Here is a 10,380-nt window from a genome sequence, read left to right on the forward strand (position 1 = left end):
AGTGAAGAAATTCTACATTTTAATTGTAGTCAGCATAAGAATGTCTAACATTGTAGTCAGCATAAGAATGTCTAACATCACTGACATGAATTTACCTCAAAAACACAAATGTTATCATTTATACAAGTAAAAAATGTTTAGTTCAAATCAACTAGAATTTCTTTTAGACTTCTGATATTGAATTATTAATTATAACTTAATTTTCATCAATTATAGTTTAACTGCGTACGCTCACTCCAGCTGAGAAATATTTCTAACAGTCACTACTGCACTCTACACAGTATTGAATTAATACCCTCTTTACAGACTTACATGAAATGCCCCTATGTGGATATACTAACATTTACAATAAGCGATTTCATTAGGTTTAGATTCATACACTAGCTTTTAAATATTAAATTATATCTTTTATTTTTTATGCCATAAACTGGAAATGTTAAGATCCTCTTAAAGACCTATACAAATTAATGTTTACAACTGTGTTTGTGGGGGATTAAACAGCCTTGGATTCCCTTGTTTAACTGGGGTAACATTCATCGTGAGATGCTGTCCCTTTTCGTGGAACCCTATTTGAACCTTGTTGACAGTGGGATCTTTGGAATGCATGCCTTGTTCCCCTAGCGGTCTTTGTGTGGACTGAGGTGGAGCCAGAGCGATGGCTGGCATGTGGCCCTAGGCTGGAGATCTGCCCAGCAGCTGCATCTCTAGTGACGGTTCTCTGCTCCTAGCTCCCTCATATAGATGACTGTGGGCAAAAAGGTGGTGAGGCCGGTCGCATACTTCATAGATTTTCTAACAGCAAGAACAACATGCATTTTCTATTAGAGTATTGAATGGAGGTTTTGATAGGGGGCGTCTCAAAACATACTCATGCCCCATTAATCCGCGTGAGCTGGCCTGTGAACATCGGCTGGCAGTGCACACACTTAAACACAAACGCTTAAAAAGACAAAACTACGTATATCCGTAAACAAAAGCTTTAATATGTAGGCTACCTTCTAAATCAACACATAGGGCCTACATGAATGGCGAGGGCATCAGGAGCTCTTGTATTCTCCCACATGTGCTAGGATCCATCCGGCCGGTCCGAGGATAGTGAGAGACATGACACCCAACACAAACACCGATTCCTGCAAAAACAATGAATGAATGAATGAATGATCTACCTGAAGTCATATGTGGAACCTCTGTGACGGAAACAAGTGTGTAGTACATGTTACACCACTGGAGAGGAGCCTTCGGGAAGTTCTGACACAAAGCAGGCTTGCTAGCCCGCGAGTAGGCCAGCTCTACCTGTGAGCGGAAAAGTAATGCTAACAAAGTACTTACAACAACGCCGATATGATCTTTTGGCGGTTTAAAGCTCAGTCCTGCTCGTTGGCCCATTGCCAGGGTCCTCAGTGAAATGGTCGGTTGAACTTTTTGAAGCACCCGTAGAAGACTAGACATAGTGAACGAATGAATAAATGAATGAATGCGGTAAACTTCTGTGGGGTGCCAGGAGTTCAAAAAGTCAAGCAGGTCAGGCAGAACCTTCTCAGACAGCCCACTTGTACGCGCGAAGGTTTATAGGTTTCACTGCTACCTACGTCATCATCTAATCAGTCACTGCATTGGATGATCATGAAGAAAGAAAATGAAACATTCGAGTATCAAGTCATGACATTTTAACTTGTTTTATTGAGAAGGGAAATCAATGCTAGCCTTTTATCAGTGGTTTCTGGTCATTGCAGTTCTGCCTACACAGTATAGGTAAGATTTCAGACAGTGAAATACAGTGGTTGAACCATAGAATTGTACACAGCAACTTGGATAAGTAGAGGTGGTAGGTAAGTTACACTTGAATTACTACACACAATTTCATAAGGCATAGTCACTCTTGAAGAGGTATTAGGCAGAAGGTGGAAGGATACCTTTTTAGAACTAACAGCATTCACCGAATGACCACTTCAGGGACAGAAGATACAGTGTTTGTGATTTGTTATACATATGGGATCATGCTAACACAACTAAGATGCCATCAATTTTTTTCTAACTGATAAGCATTACATTACACACAGATACATTCAACATAGAAAGTCAGCAAAACAGACTTCTAACTGAAATACAGATTTAAAGTAGAGAACTTTCAACCGAATATATTATTTGGTGCAGACCATGGTTTTCTTGGCAGACCAACACTGTATGTCCACAGTGTTGAGCATGTGCATAATTGCAATACTTAATTGATAAGCCACTTTGACATTTCTCTTCATTACATTTCCATTGGAAAGCATGGTTTTGGTTCCATGTGGTATTAATGAGGTTTTCCTCAAGCCATTTGCTGAATAAGTGCTTCAAATAAATTGTGATGGTGAACTGATATAGTGTGACAATGTTTGTCCACTATGCATTGCTGGTTAATTGCAAGGGAACATTTGTAGAGTGATAGCACCATACAATGTTAATGTTGAACACAGTCAGGGTTTTTGCTACGCTTCCTTCACAAATACAGCCACACGTTACACCAAAAAATAAACTAGGTTACAGGGCATTCGTTGATATTATAGCGAACCGTTTATCAAGTTCTGTAGATTTTTGTGGAAGGACCAGAGAAGGGCTGGTTTAACGGGGGTCATCAGGGGCTCCGATCTTCTCCAGGTTGGGCTCCATTCCCCAGATCTCCTTGGCATACTGGGAGATGGTACGGTCACTGGAGAACTTCCCAGAGCCAGCGATGTTGTGGATCACCTTCTTGGTCCACTTTTTAGGGTTCTGTCAGGACGGAGAAAGAGAGTGAATAATTCAGAGGCACAAACAAGACAGACAAAATCAGCATGTTGAGGAGAGGCAAGGACTTAGATACTAACCTTGTAGAGTGCACTGACTTTATCCTGGGCATTGATGTACTCTTCATAGTCAGCAAACACCTTAAACCTGCAATGCAGACACCAATGTCTCCGAAAAAGGGTGTGCGGGTGTGTGTATAAAAGTAGAGTATGTGTGGGAAGAATTTACATTCTTCACTAGTGTCAGCAATTGTCACCTACCTGTCATGGTGCATCAGCATGTTCACAATGTCCTTGAAGAGGTCGGGTTGGTTGGGACTGAAGAAACCTCCAGCAATTTGGTCAATGGCCTGCTTCAGCTCAGGGATGCGGTTGTAATATGCATTGGCATCATATCTGATGAGATTAAATCAATTTATCAAGATAAAAATACTAATCATAAAAGACCAAAGTTCTTTAAACTACATATATATAAAAACATCACCTAAAAGGCCTTTCCGATACAAACCAATGACTTTCACTTCTTACCCTATCTTGTCCATTGCCTCCACATCCTCCACCCTCATGCCGAATATAAAGAGGTTCTCCTCGCCAGCCTCCTCTGCCATCTCCACGTTGGCACCATCCATGGTGCCGATGGTGAGGGCACCATTCAACATGAACTTCATGTTGCCAGTGCCAGAGGCTTCTGTGCCCGCTGTAGAGATCTGCTCAGATAGGTCAGCAGCAGGAATGACTGAGGCGAGACGGAGGATGAGGGAGAGACAGATAAGTAAAAGGATTGGGGAGAGAGGGAGGAGACACACAGTTAGAAGTTAAAGATAATACAGCACTTAATGTAGAAACCAAACCTTTACACTCGACCCTCTGATTACCTTTCTCAGCCAGAGTGACCTTGTAGTTCTCCAGGAAGATTACTTTAAGACGATCTCCCACAACTGGGTCGTAGTTGACGATGTCTCCAATTGATGTGATCAGCTTGATGATCATCTTAGCAGTGTGGTAACCTGGGGCAGCCTGGTAGAAACTCAGTAACTCATTATGGCGTCTGGACAAAGATGAAATCCAAATAACATTGATCTGAAACACTACATACCTTTCCTCCAATCATTATAGTCCTGGGAGTCCAAGACTTGTTAGGCTCCTTCTTGATACCTGATAGAAAATAAGCTTTTTGATGTTTTCCGCAGTAATCTTGTCTCTAACTGATAGAGGTAATGTAGGCAGACTCACGGTTGTAGAGAGTGATGATGTGCAAGCAGTTGAGAAGCTGCCTCTTGTATTCATGGATCCTCTTGACGTGAACATCGAACATGGAGTCGGGATTTATCTTCACCTTGTAATGCTCCTCAAGATAGGCGGAAAACTTCAGCTTGTTCTCCTGTCGAGTGAAGTACAAGCTGTGAAACACACTGACTTCATCTAACAACCAACAGGGATGAACGAAAACGTGTTTAAAACCTGGACACCATTTTCCTCCTACCTGTTTGACCTTGGCAATATCGCGGATGAATGCGTCATCATCCACAAATTTGAGCAGCTTCTTCAGCTGGTCCAGATCACGCATATAATCGTCCCCAATCCTCTGAATACAAAGAAACCTCCTATTTAGAAGCATCACTCACTATTCATCTAAAACGGCAAATCATGGAGCCTTAATCCACTTTGACTGTAATTTCATTAATGCAACGCACCTCTGCTATGACTTCAGCAAGGCCAGGGTTGCACATGACCAGCCAGCGTCTGGGTGTGATGCCATTGGTCTTGTTCTGAAACTTGTCTGGATCCACTTCATAGAAGTCCTTGAAGCTGGGGACATAGCCAATGAGCAGATAACACGTCAACGTTGAGACCAATCAAGAAAAACATACTGTACCTTAAAACTTAACATTGTGACTGCTTGTGTAGCCCCCTTTACTGTTATGGTTTCTATATTTACATTTAGTCATTTAGCAGACGCTCTTATCCAGAGCGACTTACAGTAAGTACAGGGACATTCCCCCTGAGGCAAGTAGGGTGAAGTGCCTTGCCCAAGGACACAACATCATTTCGCATGGCCGGGAATCGAACCGGCAACCTTCTGATTAAAAGCCTGATTCCCTAACTGCTCAGCTATCTGACCCAGCTTTCTATACCCAGTCTGATGCAACAGAATCCTTGACTTTCATTACATAGAGGATTTGATGATGTCCGAGTGGATCCGGGCTACTCCGTTGACGGCGTGGGATCCCACAATGCACAGATGCGCCATGTTGATCTTCTTCATGTCCCCCTCCTCGATCAGGGACATGCGGCGAAGACGGTCATCGTCCCCAGGATACAGCTTGGCAATGCGCTGGAGGAGACAAATGTAGAAAAAAAAACAGCCATTTTGTTTTGTGATGGTATTACAGCTAATGGCAAGTCCCCTCGAAATAAAACATGAGCCGTGTGAGGCTCTGATATGTCACGTGGAATTAAGGAAGATTAAATGCGGTTGGTGGAAGTTTGGATTTTTGGTGGTGTGGCCGAAGGGGTGCTTTTCCCTTTTGTACCTCCATGTGACGTCTGTTGATCTCGTAGATGATCTCCAGGTGACGAGGAAGAAGGTTCTGGAACAGGTCAATGGGCCAGCGCTCCAGAGCTTCGGGCAAGACTGTGTGGTTGGTGTAGGCACAGGTACGTACACAGATGTCCCAAGCCTGATGGAGGAGAGAGGGGGGGATACATAAGTGATCCTTTTCCCGACACAGTGTACAGTAGGTATATACAATAGGACTATGTACCTTTTCCCATGTCAGTTTCTCTACATCCACCAGAATCCTCATCAGCTCAGGGATGGCCATGGCAGGATGGGTGTCATTCAGCTGGATGGCCACCTGTAGACAGGGAGGACATTTGACGTCACAACGATCCCCACTGTTGTCCGAGAAATGAACTGGTTGTGATGTGAGAGCCAACGGTGACCCACCTTGTCAGGGAGGGTGGTGAGGTCCACGCGCACCACCTCTGTGGAGCCAAACTTTGAGGACTTAAAGCGACGGATGATGTCCTGTAGAGTGGCTGCCACCACAAAGTACTCCTGCTTCAGGCGCAGTTCCTTGCCCTCAAAGAACTGGATCCAAACACAAAGGTGAAAACCCAGTAATTCTGGATTTAACTTGACATACATTATTGTCTTAGAGATGTATGGGACATGGTTACGTAAACAATAAACCTACTGATGTCAATTGACAAAGCAGGAGTCTGTCTGGGAGTAGAAATAAGAATAAACAATTTCCCTCACATTGTCATTAGGGTAGAGGACGCGGGAGATGTTCTCAGCCAAGTTCCTGTCCAGCACAGCTTGAATGTAGCCACCGACATTGACTGTGGAACCGGAAAAAAGTTTGTCAATGGCTGTTAAATTAACCCTAACCCTAACCCTAACCCTAACCCTAACCCTAACCTTTTATTGTCAGATGCACAGAACAACACAAGTTCAGACTGGGCACTGAAATTCTTGGGACAAGACAACGCAAAGCAACCTGGCATAACGTATTCAGTTTAACATAGATTACATCTATGATAAGCTAAAATATAATAAACCTCCTAAATATACAAAATAATATACAATATACAGTACAGTATACTAAACCTCTAATACACATAATAACCTATACTAACCTTATAAACCTATACTCACCTAGTACGTACGATGCAATACTTAAATCAAGCACTCACAGTCTTTGAGGTTGAAGTCACATGGAGCCTTGGCAGACCACAGTCTCATGGTGTTGACAATGTTGTTTCTGTACCCAGGTACAGGAGTGTCATAGGGCAAGGCCAAGACCACCTGTTAATAAGAGGGAAGTTCAGTGGTGTTCAGGACAGTATCATCAGGTGTCTGTTGGATGACTGTGTGTGTTCTCTCACCTGTGTGTCCACCCACTTCACCCCGTCAGGATGGTGCTCCACCTTGCCGTAGAAGTGGACGGGACGCATGTACTCAGGACGCGCCTTCTCCCAGGGGTTTCCATAGCGCAGCCAATCATCCGCTTCCTCAACCTGTGAAGAATTATAGGGATTCAGTGATGTAAAGGTATTAAGGAAATATTAACTATGAATATACCATACTTCCATTAGGGCACATGGCACTATCTTTACACAGTGTACACAGCCCATGTTATTGCTTATAAACATGTACCCAGTACTTGTCCTACCTGCCAGCCGTCGACAACTTTCTGGTTGAAGATGCCAAACTCATAGCGGATGCCATAGCCGTAAGCCGCCAGCCCAAGCGATGCCATGGAGTCTAGGAAGCATGCTGAGGCACAAGGGTGTGTGTGTGTTTGGGGGTGGGGGGGTGGGGTGAGTGTATGGGGTGTGAATGAGGGTGGTGGTTGATTATTCTGTGAGACAAAGTTGTTTGTCAGTCTCATTCGCTACTATTTTAAGATAGGAAGAAGCAGCTAGTTATACACACGGCATCCAGGAACTCACCAGCGAGCCGACCCAGACCACCGTTACCCAGACCAGCATCTTCCTCTATATCCTGGAGCTCCTCCATATCCAGGCCCAGCTGAGGAGGACAAGCAGTACCTAAGCCTTCTTAGGCTCACATCTAACATTTACATGGTGACAGACTAACATATATCTGGGTAGCATCATTTGTCTGGTAGCTGCAGTCTGCAATGTTTCCTGAGTTCCTCACCTGATACGTGGCCTCGTCGCAGGCGTTCTCCAGAGCCAGGTTCACCATGGTGTTCTGAAGGGTCCGTCCCATGTAGAACTCCAGGGAGAGGTAGTACACCCGCTGCAATGACATGATATTTGTGTAGTTACTTCATCTCAGCCCCTTTTCATCTACAGCCAATTGAAGAGGAGTGTGCCCATGTTGTTTGCCCTGGAAAAAGTATTATCCTCTCTACTAAAAGGCAACAAAGTCCTGCCAAATAGACTGCTATTCTTTAGGGTCACTGTTATATAATGCATTTAATTCACCTTTAAGCTTTCATAACTTAATGTTGTCATGTGCTGTGGAAATTGTATCTGAACCATCTGATTTCATTAGTGGAGTTCTATTGTGGGTGCTATGGCACACAGTATCATGAGGACACAAATTGTAATATTTTAGCTTGTAAACAACATTTGTTCCAAATCATTCATGGAATATCTAATTTTCAAAAGCTCACAGTGGAATTTCTGAAGACCCAGCATGTTTTGTTTACTGTCCTGGTTGACATGCTGGGAAGGATTATCGGGGAGTGATCTTTGATAATTCAATTATTAAATTCAGAGACACGATGAGGGGTGGAGATGGTGAGGGGGATCAACATGGATATTGGAAAAAAAAATACAATCTATTAAGACTGTTTGAGATACAGTGACAAAGGCATTTCATGGAGTGTATAAATAGGCATACTAGTGCCAAAGGTTAGACAGTCTATGGAGATGCCAGCCACAGGTTATTAATATACCACACACTCAAACAACAGTGGAACACTGGAACTAAATGTTGAAAATAATGATTTTGGAAGGAAAACGTGAAGCACTTTATGGTTAAAACATAGATTGTCATGACTTATGAATTTCATAAACAGATGGGGAACACGAATCCGGTGTTAAACCGTCGTTGTCATGCTTTAAAAAGGAGCACCCATGCGCTCAGGGTACGCTGCCCGTTTATCCAAAGCATTACGGGGGAAACACTACATGATTGTTTTGTGGCACCTTTAAACATGATCTTTCAGCTCACAATCTTCCTATTTTATTGTATTTTTCAGTTCAACTGTCGTTATAATAGTTATGGTATAATTATATTAATTAGAACGTACAGTACCAATAACACCCCGTGTTTGTGCTCACAGCACAATGATGCAGGCGTTACAGTACACCATGTACTATTAAACATCCTACCTAGTAACGGGGCTCAGAAGAGATGTGGTCAGCCAGTGCATTGACAAAATGTTTCCTGTTTCACAGGCCATTAATCACTTTAGGTCAGTGACTTCAATAGATTGGTTTGATGTAGTATCAATAGCCTACACACAGCATTCTCTCAAACATTTCGGACAGTGGATGAACTACACTGGGACATCATATTACATAATGCATATTTAACTAGTTGACTCATTTGAGTGGCCTTCAACAAGTCTAAATAGGAACATATCACATTTCCGGATCTGGCTGCCATTTAAGGTCTTTCAATAGCATAAAATGTAGGTTATTCGACAATAGCCAATGTAAACATTTTCCGAAACGTAAAATTATATAGGCCTGATCCATGCAGAAACAACATAATTATATAATTCACCACGTAGGCTATAAGCTTTGGCTTTGACATCTAACGCTCAAGAGTAATTTGACATTGACATTTATTAGTTTTATTAAGAAAGGGTAGGCTACGATTAATTCCTCGATTAGAGAAGTAACAGCCTAGGGCTAATTTAATATAAAAGCGTTCCGATTCTTTAGGGCAGCATCAGCAAACAAACTGCGAAACTACAGTAGCCTACTGTGGGAAACCCAACCCCGGCCCTTGTTCCGCACTGAGTTTGACAGCGGCGTACGTGCAGAGAGAGCGTGCAACTGACTGCGACAGTCCTGCTGCTTACTTTTGGGTCTTTCTCATAGTAATGCTGCTGCGTCCGGATCCATCGCCCGACGAGATGGTCGCGGACGGTGTTGGCCAAAGCAAAGTAGTAGTCTCTTTTGGTCGCCACATTTCGGTCCTTTACCAGTGTAAAGTGGAGGTGACGATTAAAATTTGTCTTTAGGTCCGCAACATTTTCCACCCCAGCAAGCCCTCGCACCGATATCTGCTTCCTTTTCTCTTGGTCTGTCAGTGGCTTGGGCATTTTGGAGGATTATTTCAATGCAACAAACGACACAACATACGATGAATATCCGATGAAAGAAAGGATGAACTGACTGACTGTCGACTCGAGCGCGGCACACACTGCGTTTTCTCTCAGTACTGACCCGGTTTGGTATGACGGTCCAGTCCAGATTTATCTGCCGCTCATTATTTATTTCCAGATTGGGCGGGCTTTACTGAAGTTGTAGCCCAATTGAGTTTAAACGTTAAGGAACATCACAATCTGCAGAACTGTTCCGTATTAAAGGACCAGGAAAATATTGAACAGAGAAGACGAATAGTCTAACAATATCATCTTTTGCACACATTACGACTTCTGTCTTTGAATAAAACAATAACAAGACAGAGAAAAGACAGGCACAGTTTAATCACACCTGCACTCGCGAGAATATTTCACAACCGTTGTGGTTTGTACATTGCCATTTGTATTTGCAATGAGCGCTGACATTAGACCTCCATGAGTCTGCGACAGCTCAGAAGTCGCTCCTTAATTTCGGTATTTTCTTTGGGTTCAACTGTGTCTACATAGCATCATGCGGAATAGCATAATGCAGCTGCCCTTACAAAGTGCGTAACCCACTGTTGCTTATGCACAAAATTGCTTACACTAGGACATCGTTATATAACCGCGCCTTGAACTGACGCAGACCAGTACGCATCGGTTCGATACCGTTGTCTCGGCGGGTGCCACTGCTGTCTAATCAACCCTTTGTGCGGAGGAATACCAAGACAAGCTTGCTTACATACTGCTGAATTCTGATACATTTCTGGCAC

General features: G+C 43.2%; 1 protein-coding gene and 1 long non-coding RNA gene across 2 annotated transcripts; both read right to left on the bottom strand.

Moving 5' to 3' along the window:
- Positions 1–961: 961 nt before the first annotated feature.
- Positions 962–1,522, bottom strand: LOC136967905 (uncharacterized). Its single transcript, XR_010879545.1, has 2 exons — positions 1,330–1,522; positions 962–1,130 (listed from the first exon to the last, which is right to left on the bottom strand). It is a non-coding gene; the product is annotated as an uncharacterized lncRNA (long non-coding RNA).
- Positions 1,523–1,660: 138 nt separating this feature from the next.
- LOC136967906 (glycogen phosphorylase, muscle form) lies at positions 1,661–9,697 on the bottom strand. Its single transcript, XM_067261904.1, has 20 exons — positions 9,344–9,697; positions 7,441–7,542; positions 7,230–7,308; positions 6,950–7,053; positions 6,663–6,794; positions 6,471–6,582; positions 6,034–6,116; positions 5,719–5,862; positions 5,534–5,626; positions 5,303–5,449; positions 4,940–5,103; positions 4,463–4,577; positions 4,252–4,353; positions 4,002–4,149; positions 3,865–3,923; positions 3,644–3,785; positions 3,297–3,504; positions 3,030–3,164; positions 2,850–2,916; positions 1,661–2,754 (listed from the first exon to the last, which is right to left on the bottom strand). Exons 1-20 carry the CDS (start codon positions 9,584–9,586, stop codon positions 2,605–2,607), a joined length of 2,529 nt encoding a protein of 842 aa, XP_067118005.1. The 5' UTR covers positions 9,587–9,697; the 3' UTR covers positions 1,661–2,604.
- Positions 9,698–10,380: the final 683 nt, after the last annotated feature.

Source organism: Osmerus mordax, chromosome 23, assembly GCF_038355195.1.
Source record: "Osmerus mordax isolate fOsmMor3 chromosome 23, fOsmMor3.pri, whole genome shotgun sequence".
Classification (NCBI taxonomy): domain Eukaryota; kingdom Metazoa; phylum Chordata; class Actinopteri; order Osmeriformes; family Osmeridae; genus Osmerus; species Osmerus mordax.

Excerpts from the sequence above, each read along its gene's own strand:
- LOC136967906 (XM_067261904.1), bottom strand. The coding sequence starts at position 9,586 with ATGCCCAAGCCACTGACAGACCAAGAGAAAAGGAAGCAGATATCGGTG. Across the intron at positions 4,354-4,462 it reads TTGCTGAAGTCATAGCAGAG|AGGATTGGGGACGATTATAT; the intron begins GTGCGTTGCATT and ends CTTTGTATTCAG. Across the intron at positions 4,150-4,251 it reads ATATTGCCAAGGTCAAACAG|GAGAACAAGCTGAAGTTTTC; the intron begins GTAGGAGGAAAA and ends TTCACTCGACAG.